Raw genomic sequence first — 19,815 nt, forward strand, 5'->3', positions numbered from 1 at the left:
ACTAAAAAAATCGAAAAAGTCGCGTCACGTCAAGAATTCATGACTATACGCCGTCGATCGATACGGCGAACTACAGTGCACACGTCTACAACTAAAAAGTTCCCTCCACTCTTTTATTTCGGTGTAGATCTACGTGTTGCATCAACGACTTACGTAACTCGTTTCTGAACTAACTTTACTTGTCTCATCCACGGTTTAGTCAATCCCCTGCCACTGTCCTTCCAAGTAGCTCACCTTTCACTTCTGTTCGACTTCACAATGGCTGAGGCATTTGAGAAGGCAGCTGCGGACGTCAAGAAATTGGCTGGCCGTCCAGCTGACGAGGACGTGTTATTCATTTACTCGCACTTCAAGCAAGCCACGATCGGTGACTGCAACACGGAGCGACCAGGATTTCTGGACTTCACTGGCAAAGCTAAATGGGATGCTTGGGACTCCAGGAAGGGCATGAGCAAAGAAGCTGCTCAACAGGCGTACATCGAAAAGGCCAACGCCCTGATCAAGACGCATGGCCTCACTGACTCGTAAGAAATGGGAGAATCATTTTCGTGAACTAAACTTTACACCCGACTCTCGCTACATCCAGCGAAGTACAGCAGCAGCAGTACAAAGTTAGCTAGCTGATGAGTGTGCCTGTTTATTGTGATGGGGGCCATCAGCTTTCTCCTTGCTCTGCATCCAGTTGTAGCAGATAGCAAGCAGTCTATCAGTAACTTTCTGTAACGGGTGATGGTTTCCGAGATCCAAATCCGATCAGTGTCATATTGCCACAGGTGTTGTGCTATGATTTTAGTTTTTATTCTTGAAATTATTACATTTTAGTAGTCAAACTAGCTTCCTATTATTTCTGTTGCCATGTAACAGCCTTTGCTTCAACCGGAATTTATTTAGGCAATTTATGTTGTACTGGGCCTGTTGGTTATGTGCGGTGATGTTCTACTTGTGTATGTGTATGTGTGTGCGCTCACGCGCGCGCATGTGTATAATTATTATTATGCACGCGCGCACACGTGTGAATCCATGTGGGTGGATGTACCATTTCAACAAGTAGTGTCTGCGTAAGACCTGGCCAAAGCAAGGGTGGTGAATTCCTCAGCCTTGTAAGCTGTGTAAACCCAGCCGAAGTTGCTATGTTTGCACCGCCATTGCTTCGGCGATAGGCGTGTATGGATATGGGTGTGCCTACGAGGTTAGTCAGTGGACACAATCAATACAGGCGGAATCCTAATAATAAATACGGTTTAATTTCAACTTTCTTCTGGGACCAATTTCAGTCAATAGTACTCAATACAATGGACCACATAGCAATGTGATTATGTCTGATATTCGAAACTCAAACTGGCCATGCACACTCAATAGCGGTACAGTGGCCCCTTTATAACCAGGCACCATTTCATTTTTCTGCTACGGAAATTCTGCTGCTTCAAGACGTCACATACCGGTATTCTTCAGTTCAGTTGGTATGTGTGGTGAGGCTGGATTTCACTTGCCACTGGACTAGTCTACACTTCTGTATCTGCTGACGACAGTAGTAACTGCGGATTGATATCCTAGGGCCGCAGCAAGTACCAAGAGTACATTATACATAACCTGGGATTATACATAACCCCCAGGTTATGTACTCTTGCAAGTACTGATCCCATTTGGTCGGACCACCTGAAATCCTGATGCTACAGCCCTGCTTTGTCTCTGACTTTACCAAAATTAATTTGCATGGCTATGAGTACTTGGCCTCTCTCACTTCAACTCCTGGATAGTCCCAAGGTGCCGTCTGAAAAACGAAAGCAAATAGCACCAACTACTTGTAGTTGCAGAGGGTGGGATGACTACTTCTGCTGCAATCGATCCGAAAGCATTTCAAGACACGGAAGACCGTCCGTGTTCGTTTTCTGACAGCGATGCAATATACAAAAAGCAAGTACGCGAGAAACTAAGCAGGTGTCCACTATCCACATGCCACATCCTAACAAACTTCTAACAGAAAGCAACTAAGAGCACAAGACTAAGAAAAGAGCATAATGATGATGATGTGTGATATGATAATTATCTGTAGCGTGTGCACCGAGGTCACAACCAGTAGTACTCTGTACTGTAGACATGGAATATGAGATATGACCAGTTACCATGGTGATGTTGCATTGACATGTGTTTCATGTGAGGTATGTCTTCATGCAGGCTTCGGCACTTGCACTGTGGCCAATGGATTATCATAATATTTCATAGTAAAACGAGCATTTGATGAGAAATTTTCATGAGAGATTTTCAAGCAACACGAATCGATTCAACAGAAACAAGCCTGTATGTGCTACCTCTTTCCAGCAGCAGGTAATTTGGTAGTTGTGCCATTCTCCTCCTCGGCTCTCTTCAAGATCTCAGCTTCTCCATCAACGTCCTTCTCCACGTGAAAGAGCATGTCAGCCATTGCCTGCTCAATCATGTTATGGTCAGCAGCTTCACTCATCTGCGCAAACACACACGCACGCACAGTGGAAATGCAGCCTGCACAATCAGTAACTTCAAGAGTGGAACCCACCGGTCGAACACTACACTCAGAAAGTTCCTTTGCCAAGCAGCATTGTCAAGCAGCATGTGTACTTTCAATTCGCCCAGTGGTTCAACTCAGCAGTTTGTATACTAGTGTAGTAAGTACAGTCAAACCTCGTTAGGACGAACTTCAAGGGACTGAACAAATTTGTTTGTCTTATCCGGAGTTCTTCTTATCCAGATCCGACAAAAAAATGATATGCATATCATATGGATTGTATTTACGTGAAGGTACATGTTGTGGCACATGTAAAGCATTTTATTCCTAGCATTAGCCAGCAACAGGTAAGTACCGTGTGCAATGAATTCATGATAGCATATCCTCCGCCTTGTACCATGCTGTCAATTCGTTTTGCCCGTACAAGAGGCCTCGACTATCGGAAAAAAAACTACAGCCAGTACACGCAAGTGGACCGAAAGTTCGTACTACGTGCTGATTTTGTTCAAATCACGCTTGAATTAGTTCACCCAACAGAGTTCGTCGTAAACAAATAATTTTGACTTGATATGATGCCTGGTCAAGCATAGGATTGGCTTTAGTTTGTACTAATGGAAAGTTCGCTTTATCAGTGTTCGTCCTAACGAGGTTTGACTGTAGTTGAAAATTAGCACAGTATGAGCTATCAGCAAGAGTATTTTAAAAGCTCCCAAGAGTGTGCAACTAGCCGTACACTTACCGGCCTGTACTGCGTATCATCATCAGGTGGACATTCAAACGTGGGACCAAAGTTACACGTTATCTAGAAAGAGAAAGAACATACACACATGGATGAGCGTTCACAGAACCAGTCAACAGGCAATAGTAAATATGCCATGAGGAACGGCAACTGAAACAAGCCGTGCGGTCTACACCTGCTTCAACATCGCATGTAAGACCCCAAACCCGAGATGGGACGGGATAATAGCAACATCCATGATGGCAATGCTAAACAGACAAGAGTATACAAAGGAGACGGTGTTAAAATACTACATGTATATGGGAAGAGGAGCATGAGAAGTCTTCAGCTCCAAAATTTGGGTATGAGTGTGGCGAGCAGATATCAGCTACCAGTAACCAGGACTCACGGTTGCATTCTTGAACAAGGAGACTGCTGGGTAATAGCGCCCTTCATACACACCTTCACATGCTACTCCCTGGAAGAGCACACAACCGCATCACAGTCAGCTAAAACAAACTATTTTGTCATCATTGACACATCAAAGTTCAAAGACTGCATGTATGCCCACAGACACACTTTACAACAGTCAAAACAGGATTTTCAACCCTGGTCTTGACAACAATGGTAGCCAGCAACTTCTCGAGTTCTATTCAGCTGTTGGAGCCTGTGTGGGCCGAACAAGCAAAGGGAACACAGAGAGCTGGACTTACCTGGCTTACTCCATTCTTGAAACATACCAGCTACATTGAAAAGTACACAGCAAAGAACACAGTCTGTGGATGACAGCACTCCTCCATACAGCATGCACAGTACATCTACATCATGGCACTGGAATCTAGAAGAAACTTAAGAGAGAGAGAGAGAGAGAAAGAGAGAGAGAGAGAGAGAGAGAGAGAGAGAGAGAGAGAGAGAGAGAGAGAGAGAGAGAGCATTTAGGAGAAATCTAGAACACATAGTCATTGCAATCAGCTTACCCTGCTGCTAGGAAGCTTCATCAAGGCCTGGATAGTGTACAGAGGTAAAGACGCATATGCACGCACACAATTAGAAATTACCAAACATGTCATAGCACATTGTAGAGGCTTTACTGGCCAATTCATCATACATACATACACACATACACACATACATACATACATACACATCACCGAATTCATACAAGCCAACCCCACACAGATAAGACACTACATATGTATAAGACAACGTTGAGGTATCTTCTTCAAATTCTTGCAGCATCTGTGACCGACTAGCGATGGTGGTAGTATTTGCCTGAGCAATTGCCACAGTTCTTGCAAAATACACCCCAAAGTACAACTAATGGTACCTTCCACATACATATTAGTATTGCAGAGGCCAGGCCCAATGCAGCACACGCAGCTTGGAAAATAACACTTTTATTGCGACGAAAACCCACGCCGTAGAAGCACTGCTCATGAAATGATCGCCGATGATACCAAGCATTATCACAACCATAGCACTAACCTTTTCTTCTCTTTCGACATAATCTTTCTCCTCATAGTAGAGGAAGTTTTTGAAGCGGATAAGAGCCTGCAGAGAGACAGACACACCATATTTACAAAAATTACAAGCTATAGCTATGGCAAGCAAAATTCTACTTCCATGCACTGACAGAACCCAACACCACACCCACAGTCACCACCACGCAGCATTTGATGCAGTATCATAATTATAGTCAAAGCCTCCCCAAGAATTTTTTTCGTGATCATGTTTAAAAAAGGAGGCAACCCAATAACATCTCGGCCCTTGCCCTCGTTTACAAGTGCAGGTTCATTTCAACAGGAGTACAATGCACTGACCTTGTCCTTGTGTGTAGGTGGCAAATGTTTACCTGGTACGCAGAACAAGCATACAGAACACATGAAAGGCATACACGATACCAGGACAACAAAGGTATTCCTGCAGAACTACTGAAAAGGGTCTAAATTGTCTAATTTACAGTGATAACTAATTTCCTTTGGCCGATTGGCCAAGACATAGAAGCCTGTCGCGAACGTCGAGTGTACACCCAGCCAATACAACAGTGTACATGGCCAATACAACATGCCACATTGCACACACGATTTATGCCAGTAGTTCATGGAGGCATGGCAATGGCCAACAACACCTGTTTGTAGTTCCTTGGTATAATCAGGTATTCCTGCTTCGACTCAGAACTTCCTTGCTGCACTTACTGGAGTCAGCGTTGTCTGGGAGGTCAATGAGAAACCCTAGAACATCACCAGTTCCAAAGCCACCAGCGCTGCACGCATAGAACAAATGCAGTATACAGTGCACATAGGAACTCATTCTGACATGACATGTCATCATTGCCCAAGCCATGACCAATAGGCAATACTGTACTCGGCTTTTACCGCCAAGAGCATAAGCAGTGGATCATGCCCGATTGACTTCACTTTGGAAAATGTGCTGCCTTTGGGAGGTCGACAATTGGACCTTTCGGCCTTTGACCATCAAGTCATGTGAGGAATCAAATCAAGCACGCTCTTTGTCGGTCACGATGGCTTATCTTGCTCTTGAACGCATCCATCGGGGTCTGCGGCCCTTGGGCTGCATCCTCCGGCAAGATGACCTCCAGAGCGTGCTTGACTACATATACATGCATCGGCAGTCACAAGAAAGCATGAGAGCCCTGTCACATCCCTAATCTAGTGCCAAGAGGTAGTGTAGTACACCAGTATCAACCTTCTTACCTGTAGTGCTTTCCAACACTCTGATGAAAGAAAGTGCCTTTGCGACTTCGCCATGAGTAGCTGAACTTATCATAACCACATGGAGCTTGTAGCTGGCCTGAACAAGAAATGAGGTAGGTAAATACACAACAGTGCTCTCTGCTTTGGCTAAACACAACATTTCCAGCAGCAATGGTCCTGACAGAGACTTGAAGGGACAGTCCAGCCCAGTCAAAGTGCGAGTCCACTGTTTTGTTATGATTTTAAAACAATGGTAGCCGAGAGACCGTTTTGGGTGGTATCCGCCATGATGGCACTGGGTATGATTATGTCAGCAAGATGAAGAAGTTACAGTGGAGAGTTTAGCACCCTTAGAAAAGTATCACAACATGCATATCAACTCATGACTTTTCCTAACATGCATATCATTTTTCCGTGCTCCTACTATCAGAGAGGGTGCTAGTCTCACACAACTATGCCCCTGCAGTAGTCCACCAGCACGAGTTCTCTTACTACCAGTCAAAGAGAGTGGACAAGTTGGCACCCTGGTGTGAAGTTGTGAACTTGTACATTGCACATGCATTGATGTTGGACAAACAAGCTCAACCGCACACACTTGTGACCATTTTTTGGGGGAAAGTCCTGTCAGAGACGGATAACAAGTGCCAGATATACGTGGTAAAAATAACTGGCAACGATCTGCTTCTTGAGAAGTCCTGCCGAAAGTCAAGGGTGCCGGATTAAAGAGGTCTGACTGTACTGACCAATTTGATATGCATACTGAAGGTTGGACAACAGACCTGTATCCACAGGAATCCTGTCATCTCCGGAAAGACTCCGCTGCACCAAGTATGTCGGGTAAAGACAGGTTCTACAGTACATGCAATACTGCTCTCTGCTCACTGCTCACTGCTGTACTCACCCAGGCTTTGCGCCCAACCAATGCGACACGCTGACGGCTCTGGCATACTGTCAACACGAACCTGAACCAAGGCCAGTCAAACAACAACAACAACAACAACAACAACAACAACAACAACAACAACAACAACAACAACAACAACAACAACAACAACAACAACAACAACAACAACAACAACAACAACAGCAACAACAACAGCAACAACAACAACAGTCATCGTAAGAATAAAGATTTGAAACAAGAGTAGGGCAGTAAGTTGCCAGTAACACTAAGATAATAGAGAGGTTCCGGGGTACGATTTTCCGTGCCAAAATCCGTATGGGCGCCACGGATTTTTTCGAGGCGTGCTCCATACGATTTTTCGGCACGGAGAATCCGTGTGGACTGGCTTTCATACGAACCATGTTTCGTATGGAGATTTTGCGTCATCGGGTGCAGAAAGATTTTTCGCGTACAAATTTGGTACGAGAAACATCGATTTTCCGCGGGAAGTTTTGATTTCGGTACAAATTTTCAAAATAAAAAGGCATAGCGCCGGAATGTGACGTGTTTGCGATCGTAACCTAGGCAATGACGGCAAACACATAAGTTCCGTACTCCGGAACATTTCACTGCTCGAAAACGACGTATAAAAAATCCGTAGCGCCTCTACGGATTTTGGCACGAAAAATCGTACTCCGGAACCTCCCTAATGTGTCAACAATTGAACATACTTCATTACAGTACACAGAAATAATAAAAAAATTCCACAAATGAGCCAAGGTCCACATACACATAACACGGCTGTCAAGAAGCGGCAACTTAGAAAGATGGCGTCGGTTCGAGATGGCATGGTAACCGCGCACGTGCCGTGGTCCGTGACTTGCTCATGTATGCACGCAAATGCAAGTCACAAACTCACAAAGATCGTCTTTGCATTTGGAGAAAATACCTTCGACTCTCTTTGGAGGTTGGCGAGGTTTGACTATTTTACTTGATTGCGATGCCGGTATGTCCTCTCAATAATTAGAACAAAGAGAGCTGATGATCGCTTCATTGCTGAGCAGAAGTAACAATCAACTCTCCTCATGTCCTCAGTGCCAAAGGCAGACGACTGCAATTCCACAACGCTCATTTCACGATGATGGAAACAATAATCGTGTACTAGTACACACTTGGACCATTTGGTCATCCCTGTTCTAGCCGCTAGTCCGTCCAGCAAGCAGATATTGACTATTACGATAAGGACACCTGCGTGAACGAGGGCTCGCCCAGCAAATTCAATTCAAGACGTGACTCCAGTCAAGAATTAGGGTCTTTACTCGAGAACTTCACAAATACAGGTCAAGGCACCCCACAAAACTGATAGATGGCACGAACGAAAGACAAATAGGCTAGACAAAGTGTCCCAAGCGATTGAAAACAGCAGATCTACCAAATAAGACAGCTACATGTGCCTAAACAACGATTTCCATACAGTAGAGAGTAGTATCAGGCAGAATGAAAGCCTTGGAAGTGCACAAATACAGCCACGACCGCCACAAAAATTGGACGACCGCCACAAAAAAATTCTCATTGCTCTACCTCCTTGAAGGGTGAAAGTTACCAGTTATCCTATAGCGATGTCAGTTTATGCCTGTTGGAACCCCCCACAGCCCGCACGAAATACCTTTCAAATAATTCCAGGATGCAATTGCAGCTCCAGACAGGAGGAAGAAGAACACCGTCAAAAATAACGGCAACGATGCCCAAACTCTCGGGAAACGGCTGAAGTCTTCCTGAAGATGTTAACATTGAATAGCCATCGATTACCAGCGTGGTTTGGTGACTTCAGACTGTTTTGAGACTTAGAACGAAGCGATATCTAAAATTTGATGGAATTGTTACCTGTCAAATGCGTGGGCGAGCAGGCCAGCTGACTGGTTATGCATGAACATGCATGAGCATGCATTGATTTTTCATGGTTCACGTGCAGAAAACTAAGTTGCCGCGATCCAAGTGCAGCTAACAGCCGTGATAACTGGGCACAGACCAGTGCCTGTAAACCATAAATCATGCTGTTTACTGTTTAGAACCTGCTATACATGTACGATGTACATGTACATGGAGATACACTGCTATGCAATGTACAAGGTAGATCTAGATGCTTGACTAACCTCAAAGTACCACTGTCCATGTGAAACGCCTGCATATAGACACAAGCAAAAAATCATGCAATCTAAAATTGATCAACATGTCCCCGCAAGAAGTAGAACAGTTAGGCAGGGATCGGAAAGTTTGGCTGGATATTGCAAACAGATGTACTGACTCCGCATGAAATTTAATTTTGATTTTACTGGATCTTAACCTTCCCATGTCCCCTGAATCTGTCCAGCTAGCCCCTACTACTAGCTACTATCAATTGTACGTCAGATTCGACTTATTCCTGCAGACAGATGCATTAACCCCGTACGTTTCACTTGGGCTACATGCGAACTGTGTTTATTATTTTAAATATTGAAGAATGCAAAGGAAAGCAGAAAAAAGAGAATGCGAATCAAGCCTTACCAACAGTGCCACGTATCATGCAATAACCTTTGTCCCCTGTGACATTGAGACGGTCTTCAGACACTTTCAATTGAGGAGCTGCACAGCACAGAGCACAGAACACCAACAGTACAGTAAAAAAAAGAGAGTAAAGTTCGCACATCCGCGTTACCACCGGCTTACAATTGTGTTGAGAAACACAACCGGCTTAGAGAAGTTTCGCTCATGCCACGCCAACACCATGCCTGATTATACCAGTGTGGCCCCGTAGCAACAGTAGCAACAGTACAGCAGTACATTACTATAGATACAGAGCTGACAACTCCAGTAAAACCAGTCAAGGTGACCACTACACTAGGACCAAGGGATGGCAATTCCAGTCAACTGACCCAGGATAAAAAGACCACCTGTACACGGTGGTCGCATTCGTAAGGTCCCTCGAGTGGTCGGCTTAGACAGGTTGCACTGTATCACCAGATTAGTGTCGGAGATGACAGTAGGCAGAGTACGTGTGTAACGATTGTGGTAGCTGTATCGACACAAGGAACACTGTACCTCGATCATGCAACGCTAGCAATGAGAGTGGAGGAGCAACAACGCGGTACAGGAATCCTGGTACGGCCTTGCCGGCATAAGCATCAAGATCTTTCTCCGTTGTCCTCGGGTCCACCTCAGCCAAAATATACCGATACCCATCCTGCAACGAAACCATCACCAAAAAAAACACAAAATATGATCTAACTTAGGCGACATAACATAGAAGCCAGTATAACACCCACTACTATGTACGCGCGCAGGTGCCGCGTACCAACACTTGACTTCTCGGTGCCTGACGTGTCGACATGCAGGGAGTCGTCAAAGTTGAGCGCATGGCGGTGCAGACCTTCACATTTCTTGGGTTGGTCACACAAGCCTTTTAACCTCTTCAGTACTTGAATCATTCGTCACATACTGCAGTGGATCCAGATTTGGCCATGGCACCGAGGACTTTGTTTGGGGGTATCTTGGATAAGACAGTTTTAGTCAAGTGTCCATGTATACACACATGCTGATGAGAGGAGAAAATGGTCTAACATTACATCATAACCATGTTATTATATTACATGTCATGGTTGAAAGACGAAAATTATAGTGTTAGAAATAGGGGGGGGGGGGGGGGGTGGGTCAGACTAAATTTGACCGCTACTGTATTCAGATTTTCGAATTTTACGGACGGCACCGTATTTATTCGTTGACACTGCATCTCGTGGCATTCTGTAAACCAGACATACCCACCTTGTTATGAGGATGCTCTGTTGGGTATCCGTGTACGGGAAGCTTTGGTGTAGTGCTAGTACAACAGGAGGACAATGGAGAAAGGAACGAAAGCATCACAACACTTTACAGCAATACCATCAAGACTGTTTTGATTGATCAGAGTAGCAGCAACAGCACCACCATGGTGAATACAAGTCAAGACCAACGTCGGTATATTAGACACCACTACTAACTGCAGTAGTCGCACAACTTCCGCAGACCCCGTTATGTCACCATAAGGCACGGAAACACGACATACGTACCAATAGATAGCAGCAGCAGAAAACAACAGTACACACACACACACGTGCGCAAATAGTCGGTAAGTAGTATATTGGATGGTGCTTACGTTCTGGTGCGCTTGGATGCAGTGGGGAAAGTTTCACCTTTCCGTTTCGGTCCTCGTGTTCCTGGGAGCTTTACGGTAGCCTGCGGTGGAAGAGGCTTGGGTGTGGGGTCAACAACCTTTCTCTCAATTTTAAATAGGTTGTCAACAAACGATGGTGTCAATACAGACAAATCTTGATACTGCACAGAACATACACATGCACAAATGGTTAATTTACACGACAGTGATACAGAATTGGATACTAGAAGTCTCCAAACTGCCCAACACATGCGCTCTCCGGTCGACCTTGTCGACCTTGTTCACCCCACCAGCAACACAACTCCGAGTTATAGCAGCTACCGGCATAAGGTACGCGTAAGGTACTGCAGACATGGAATATCAGGTATACCTGTTACTCTATGTTCGCAATGATCTTTCGCGCCTACACTACAGAATTACATGTATCTATGTGCGCAGTACCTTACGCGTATTGTGTGGCACATGTACCGCAAGATAGTGATAAGGATTACGGTGCACAACGTACTGTAAGACATGTTATTATAACGAGTCGCAAATTTAACGATTGTCCAAAATTCATAGGTTAACGAGAAGATATGTTAACGATCTTGCAGTATTCTGCCATATCCACACACAGCATAATGAAGCAGTACGGCCTCCACGGATCTTATTATAACGGAGAAATGTCATCCGTTAAAACGTTAGATTTGCTTCCTCGTTATATATACATGTCTTACAGTACTACAATGTACTGAATTAATAACAACTTAACAAGTGAGCCGCCAGACTTGGTGACGAGGTTAATGGCATTCAACACGAGCTGGTTAGCACTACGAGAATAACCCAGCTTTGCCCTACAAGATCATACATGTAGTGAGAAAATGGGAACTAAGAATTGAAACACCACCATCATTAATTAAATGACGGAAAAAATGAAAAATAGTAAATACAGATGATGCCAGTCACAGGCCGAATTTCAAACGTGTTTTCCTGGAGTGCCATCTGGCAATAGAAGGAAGAGGGAGCAAAGGTAGTCGCACTGTGAATGTCCACAATGAGAGGTACTCATATCATCACCACCTGAAGAAGAGCTTACCTTCTCAGTCAAGGAGTATTGCGGTGGCGTTGAATCATCAATATCATAAATGTCAGGATATTGCTTCTGCAGAAGGGTAATTCGTCAAGAACAACCCAACAATTGCATAAGGAATAGCGACCAACAAAAAGAAATACATGTACAGGCATTGAAAAATGACACACTTTGACAATGAGCTTGAGTATCCAGAAACATTATACATGTATGAGCAATGGGAAATTGAACAATGCACAGCAACAACAGCAGCTCCAAGAACAGCAACAATGGGAATAACCACAACCACAACCACAACCACAACCACAACAAAAACAACAACAACAACAACAACAACAACAACAACAACAACAACAACAACAACAACAACAACAACAACAACAACAACAACAACAACAACAACAACAACAACAACAACAACAACAATATTGGCCACAGGCCATCGTGAGAATAAAAGATTTCAAACAACAACAACAACAACAACAACAACAACAACAACAACAACAACAACAACAACAACAACAACAACAACAACAACAACAACAACAACAACAACAACAACAACAGCAACAGCAACAGCAACAGCAACAGCAACAGCAACAGCAACAGCAACAGCAACAGCAACAACAACAAATATAACGACAAATACAACGACAAATACAATGTGACAGTTTCAAACTTACAAAGCGCATGTCAAGACGCGCCGACCAGTGACTTGAACGCGAGCGGTTCGTACAGATAGAGTCCCAGTTGGTTAGAATAAATGGAATGATATCCTGCAGTGTTCAACACGAGAATACACCTGTCAAGCAGTGCCCATTAAAGGGGAAGTTAAGCATAAAAGCAAATTTTCACCAGTTGTAGTCTTCGGGGTGCTGAGTTGAAATGGTCTTGGTCCGAGGAAGCTGAGACGCTTTTAGTGACATTTTGCATACAAATCCCCATATAGTAGGGCGCAGTCACCCAGTTTCGGTGGAAGTGCGCGAGTTCGATTGGGAATAAAGGAGGAAGGGAGCATCTCAGCTTCCCCGGACCAAGACCATTCGGCTCAGCACCCCGAAGACTACAACCGATGAAAATTTGATTATAGGGTATACTTCCCCTTAAACGTATCAATGTTATATCAATTTAAGCCGTAAAGCATTCCCAAACGCACCAACTGCCATAGTGTTCCTGGTTGACGCTGCTGAAAGTTTCGATATATTTGAATCAATTTTCGTCCCTCGTGCTTTATCAGGACATCCACAAGAAGCTGGCTTGGCTCTAAGCTGTGAAATTAGGAACATACACATACCGGTAGCAGTCTGGGAGACAGAAAGACACAAAATACACACACATACACACCATGTATGTAACGCCACACACACACACACACACACACACACCCTTGCGCGCACACACACACACCTCACACACACACACACACACGCTTGCACACACACACACACACACACACACACACACACACACACACACACACACACACACACACACACACACATTCACGGATGCATTGCACAAGCTCGCACCTGGTCACCAAAGCATTCACACTGACCTGATTCAAGTCAAAGAATTGCTTCGGTTCATCCTCAGACCGCTGAGCCGCTGTCAAGTTAGCTACGGTGGTCAGTAAAATACCATCCCATACTGTTGGTAACACAAAACATGGAAAGAATTTACTTCCGTGCCTCTAGCAGCTTCGGAGAAAAGATGAAAAATACAACTGTCAAAAATGCAGTAGAGAGGAAGAGTTGCTACTATTCCCATTCGAGTAAAAAGGCATTGGGTAATCAGAACACCTCCCCTCCTAGGATTATGTACTGTCGTGGCCAAAGAAATGCGACCTGTGAGCCGAAAGCAGTGCTGCGGCTCATGCGGCCCAAGGCTGGGCTTTTGGACGGTGCATAACTGTAGTATTGTTTCTTCTTCAGTCCAAAACAACAAGAGTCCCGAGTCAAAACATGCACAGCGACAAAAAGCCGCGAAGTCCGTTTCACGCGCGCGCGCGGGAAACGGCACATGCTACATGCATAACAAATCACGATGTATTACTACTACTACATGCATCATGAATGTCTGGAGTGGCCAAGGAATGCCACAGCGTGTAGGTACACGTGAACACTACAATAACGTAATAGACATGGAAACGCGGCGCTACTTTGGACTCATGGGTAGGACTTCTTTGGCCACAATTGTACATGTTAACTTAATGCATGTCTGGTTATCAGGGTGTCCGCAATAGAGAGGTTCTACAGTACACCGAACATCGGGGCACCCTGACTATGTACCATACACACACCACATGTATGATAACACACATACCAGCTGGACATCGACGAACATTAGGTAGACCGCCGCCACACGCAGAGCATTGGAACTGGTAATTGGACATATAAGTAATGAAAGACCAGTTGACGAACCTACACCAACCAAATTAGTTGAAACAGAAAACAGTAACAGAAATCCTCTGGTGAAATAAGGGTGAAAACTGAGCAAACCATGGTCACTTGGCTCATACAGATGCTGAACTTCGCTGACTGGAGTCAGCTGCTTGCACGTGTGGCATTCAAGATCCATCGTCTCTCATCTCCAAAACTGGTAGACTATGCTACTTGCAGTTATATGAAATGCACTGCATGAAACGAATGTCTTGGCAAACGAAGCAGAAGTAATATTCTCACGATCACAATGTGTTACGTTTCAAGATCGGTGTTTTCCTACACATTTGAAGAACTCACGGCACGGAATTTCGCGGCAAAATATTGCCGATTTATCCATTTTTGTCAGAAGTAAAAATAATATTAATGATTTTGGAAACAAACATGACGTATGCATGTAGAATGATCATCAGACATCGATGCATCAGGGAGTACGAGTCCGTCACGACTCCCCTGGCCCTGATGTCAGTGATGGGAGATCGAGAGACGGGATCATGGGAACTGTCTTGATAAATTAAAATGATACAAAGACTTGAAAGCCAAGAATTGAGAAGGAGCATGAGCCTTATCGTACTCAGTCATGCACCAAGTATACTGGGCCCCGGCCGCCCCGCCCCCCCCCCCCCCCCACACACACACTCACACTGTACACTGAGGGGAGTCTAAAAGTGGGCACCCGGGTAGTTGACTTACAACTGGGATTCAACTGCTATTGATCATTTTGCTCTTGAACCTGTGAATTGAGGTAACATTGGTGGTCTTGATAAAGTTGAAGTTTAACCGAGGTCGACTTATAACCGGTAAAATACGGCGTATCCCGGAATCCGGGAGTAGTCATCGCATTTCCCCGCAAAAATTACACTCGACCGCGCGACTACCAATCATGATACGCTATGTGTATCTGACATCTCTCTATTACTGTGACTATAAACCTTGCAAGCCTTGAGTCTGACGGTCCACAACCAGTACTATTGTAGTATTGGCGCACCGTAGCGTAGGAGCACGTGACACTTTGCATGCATGACCTGTCATCTATAGAAACCTGTACGCCGGCCTGATAGACACGCTTTTTGCACACCACAGTCAATAGCCTGAATGCTTCACAGATTTTATTCTTCCTCCTGCCGCCACTCTGTCTGGTCCACACACATAATAATAGATATCACTTTTCCTACACTGTCTCCCTTGCTTTAGCAATTAGTTATGGATTCCGTTACACCGCTGGCGTCTCTTTCTCTTTCTTCATTCGCTACCTAAACATAACGTTTCCATTGTTTCTCTTCGATATTCTTTCCGCTAGTTCTCGCTGTCTTTTCCCGTAGTCTCGATCTTTCTGCCGCAAAGCCCGCTGTTCTCCGGCTAGCTATTCCGTACTCTACGCTGTCCATGTCGATCTAGCGATCCTTCTCCCTGCTCCGCTGCGCTGTTTTATCGATCTCCCCGATAGCTAACTTCCTCTATAAATTGCTAGTGTTCACAATCATTCTTTGCCTTTCCGTGATTCAGACCAAGAGAAGTACGTTCCCGAGAGTTAGGCTCTCTCGACCCCGAGTTCAACTGTGAAAGTCTGCGACTGTGTCGTAGCATTGATTGTGATCGTAGTTTAGAGAGAGAGACTTTGAGTGCATGAACTGTTGATATCGCCGATATCACACTGGTGGCAGCGGTGGTTCGTCCTCTACGTGCTTTCTTCTTTAGTCCTCTTGCTGTCTCGGTCGCTACTTGCTTGCTTCTCTGTCCACTTAGCGGTCCTCGTTCCTCTTGTCCTGAATCTCGTTCACCACCTGCGCTCCGGTCACCATGGCTCAACCTGCTCCTGCTGGTGCTGCTGCTGCTGCGCCTGCCGCCGTCCCGCGTGTGCCTCCTCACGCTATTATGCCAAACAAATTTGCTGGTTCGCTGTCGGACAGCTGGCCGACGTGGCTCAACCACTTTCAGCAAGTGGCTACCATCAATGCCTGGACGCCCGCCGAGCAGAGTCAGTTCATGGCAATATCATTGAACGACGAGGCTCAGCTTTATTACCAGTCGCTGCCCCAGGCCACCCGACAGGGCCCAGTCGCTGCTCTCATTCAGGCGCTCCAGGACCGTTTCGCGCCTGCCCAGCGCGTGGACCTACACCGCGCCAATTTCAAGGGCTCACACCAGTCCAAGGAGCAACCACTGGGCTCCTTCTGCGAGAACGTAAGACACTCTGCACGCCTTGCCTACCCGGCCATGCAGCCTGCTGATTTGGATGTCCTCGCAAAGGACCAGTTCGTCCAGGGCCTGGATTCGCGTGCCATGCGGATCCGGGTCCGCGAGCTGAACCCCGCCACGCTAGACGACGCTCTTCGGGCCGCGATGCAACATCAGGCAATCCAACGCGCGGAGACTGCCCCGGAGGAGCGCCCGCCAACGTTGCCCGCGTGTTCCGCGCAGCCATCTTCGACCAGGGACGCTCTAGCCGACCAAGTGAAGGCCCTGGCGGAGACCGTGGCCGCACTGCAGTCTGTCCAGACGGAGCTTGCCCGCCGATCTACCAGGGACACGGGCTACCATCGGCGTGACGAGCCATCACCCCGCCGCATGCCGCCCAGCCCTCGCCCTTCTACATCGTGCTGGAACTGCGGGCGAGACGGTCATTTGGCCCGGGACTGCCGCTCTGCTCCTCAACGCCAGGCTTCCCAGCCGTTAAACTGGCGCCAGCTGCGACGGTGAGCCCACGTTCGCCAGCCGTCTTCTCCTTTTGGGCTCCGGTTAGTGACCAATGTGATTTTGTATATATTCTTGACTTCGTTGCCATCGCTCTGTTTGCACTGGGTTACATCCATTTCTGCATTTTGTTTCCTTGGCTGTTGTGTTGTCCTCCCGTTCTGTGGTGTGTGTACCGGTCGAATCCTCAGGCCTTCCGCCTTCCCTTTTCTACTCTTGTCTCTGAGATTTCTGGTTTGTGTTCCTTGCCGACTGTACAACCACCTGTGCCTGTTACCTCTGTCAATGCTGCCTCCTCATTCTCTGTACCTGCCTCTGCAGAGGATGTGTCTGCTGTAGCTCTTATTGACACAGGTTCTGCGGTATCCATGGTCAGTATGCAGTTGTATTCTCGGCTGCCGGATCACCTATCCTTGAGCAAGTCTTCCCTTCCACGACTTCAATCCGTTAATGGCTCCCCTGTCTCTGTGTTGGGTAAGCTGTCTGTGTCTGTTACTGTTGGTGGCCGTGCATTCCGTCATGACGTCCTTGTTGCTGATATCCAGCCAGAACTTGTCCTAGGGTTGGATTTCCTTGATTTGCATGCCTGTATCTTGGACACTAGTAACCGTCGACTTACCTTTGAGCCTGTGCCTGCTTCAAACAATGCCTGTCGCCTTGATAACAATACCCCACCTCCCTTCCCCGCTAACTGTCGTGTCCGCTTAACGGAGAGTATTTGCATTCAGCCCTTTTCCCAAGTCATTCTTCCTGTTGCTTGTGATGCACCACTTCCCACCGGTGACTTTCTTCTTGAGCCCCGCCCTGACCTTCATGAGGTGTTTGACATATCCGCTACTTACAGTGTTGTTTCGGGTCCCCTCGCTGAGCCTGTTCCGCTCCGTGCTGCTAGTACACACCAGGCCTCTGTCACTCTTAAGAAAGGCACTTGGGTAGCTACTGTTAGCCCTTGCTCTGTTGATCCCGAGTCATCTGCCCCGGCGGATGCCCTGCCTGTTCATGCTACCCACATTGGTTATGACGGCACCGTCCACACAAAGCCACGTCTCCAGGTCGGTGCTGAAGTGTCCGTCTTCTCGCCCGTCGTCCCGAAAGGAAAGTCGCCCAAACTACACAGCTACTGGTCCGGCCCGTTCGTTGTCCGTAAGGTGCTGGACTCTGTCACTGCCACCATCGAAGACGCCAGCAAGGGCCAACGGCTGACGGTCCACGTAAACCGCCTCAAGCCGTATATTCGGCCGCCTGAAGTGCCAGTCGCTCCTGCACAGTATACGGCCCAGATTAACCCGACCTGCGATGACGACCTACCCGTACCGCTGGCTGGCCCGCCGCCTCGCTATAACCTCCGGCCTCGGAATGCACTCCAGCGACCTCACCGCTATAGACAACCATAAATTGTAAGATCATTTTAAACGTCATCGTAAGACACCCTTATCTATATTGTTTTCCCTGCTTCATTTTTCTTTCATGTTTACTACCTGTATACTTTGAACACGAGGGCGTGTTCTCAAGAAAACAAGGTGTGGTGTAGTATTGGCGCACCGTAGCGTAGGAGCACGTGACACTTTGCATGCATGACCTGTCATCTATAGAAACCTGTACGCCGGCCTGATAGACACGCTTTTTGCACACCACAGTCAATAGCCTGAATGCTTCACAGATTTTATTCTTCCTCCTGCCGCCACTCTGTCTGGTCCACACACATAATAATAGATATCACTTTTCCTACACTGTCTCCCTTGCTTTAGCAATTAGTTATGGATTCCGTTACACCGCTGGCGTCTCTTTCTCTTTCTTCATTCGCTACCTAAACATAACGTTTCCATTGTTTCTCTTCGATATTCTTTCCGCTAGTTCTCGCTGTCTTTTCCCGTAGTCTCGATCTTTCTGCCGCAAAGCCCGCTGTTCTCCGGCTAGCTATTCCGTACTCTACGCTGTCCATGTCGATCTAGCGATCCTTCTCCCTGCTCCGCTGCGCTGTTTTATCGATCTCCCCGATAGCTAACTTCCTCTATAAATTGCTAGTGTTCACAATCATTCTTTGCCTTTCCGTGATTCAGACCAAGAGAAGTACGTTCCCGAGAGTTAGGCTCTCTCGACCCCGAGTTCAACTGTGAAAGTCTGCGACTGTGTCGTAGCATTGATTGTGATCGTAGTTTAGAGAGAGAGACTTTGAGTGCATGAACTGTTGATATCGCCGATATCACACTATGCCACAGTGTACATACGCCTGAAATGTGCATCCGTGCACACCCGTGCATACTCTGGAGTAGGAGTCTACAGCCGCAATGCCATGATAGGCTGCCAAAACTAAAAGGACTTACACCACTGAATTGTATTCCATCAGTGCTAAATAACACAAGGTCAACTCCCCCCCCCAACACACACACACATGTTTCTATGCTTGAACGAAAGCACACGCATACACAGTTCACTGTACACACTTCACTAGGTTTCCTAGGTGGATAGCATCGAGAAAGGCCGCCGGCACTTGGTATGTACCCGCAGCATGTGAACAGACTTTGCAGTTCAAACAGCACACGCTCATGCCAGGAGAAGAGGTTAAAGTACATAGTACTGTTGACAATCAAGAAAATTCCCCAAGCTTTTTTAATGTCACACAATTCATGA

General features: G+C 46.3%; 1 protein-coding gene across 1 annotated transcript; it reads right to left on the bottom strand.

Annotated features, from left to right (window-relative positions):
• Positions 1 to 1,759: 1,759 nt before the first annotated feature.
• On the bottom strand, positions 1,760 to 14,757 carry LOC135806083 (set1/Ash2 histone methyltransferase complex subunit ASH2-like). Its single transcript, XM_065320229.1, has 20 exons — positions 14,571 to 14,757; positions 14,375 to 14,472; positions 13,608 to 13,699; positions 12,736 to 12,828; positions 12,059 to 12,124; positions 10,966 to 11,144; positions 10,596 to 10,650; positions 9,876 to 10,017; positions 9,342 to 9,419; positions 8,951 to 8,979; positions 6,816 to 6,876; positions 5,915 to 6,011; positions 5,396 to 5,463; positions 5,021 to 5,052; positions 4,686 to 4,751; positions 4,178 to 4,204; positions 3,914 to 3,943; positions 3,610 to 3,678; positions 3,222 to 3,284; positions 1,760 to 2,461 (listed from the first exon to the last, which is right to left on the bottom strand). The coding sequence occupies exons 1-20, from the start codon at positions 14,627 to 14,629 to the stop codon at positions 2,306 to 2,308; spliced, it is 1,560 nt and encodes a 519-aa protein (XP_065176301.1). The 5' UTR covers positions 14,630 to 14,757; the 3' UTR covers positions 1,760 to 2,305.
• Positions 14,758 to 19,815: the final 5,058 nt, after the last annotated feature.

This window comes from Sycon ciliatum, chromosome 1, assembly GCF_964019385.1.
Source record: "Sycon ciliatum chromosome 1, ocSycCili1.1, whole genome shotgun sequence".
Taxonomy (NCBI): Eukaryota; Metazoa; Porifera; class Calcarea; order Leucosolenida; family Sycettidae; genus Sycon; species Sycon ciliatum.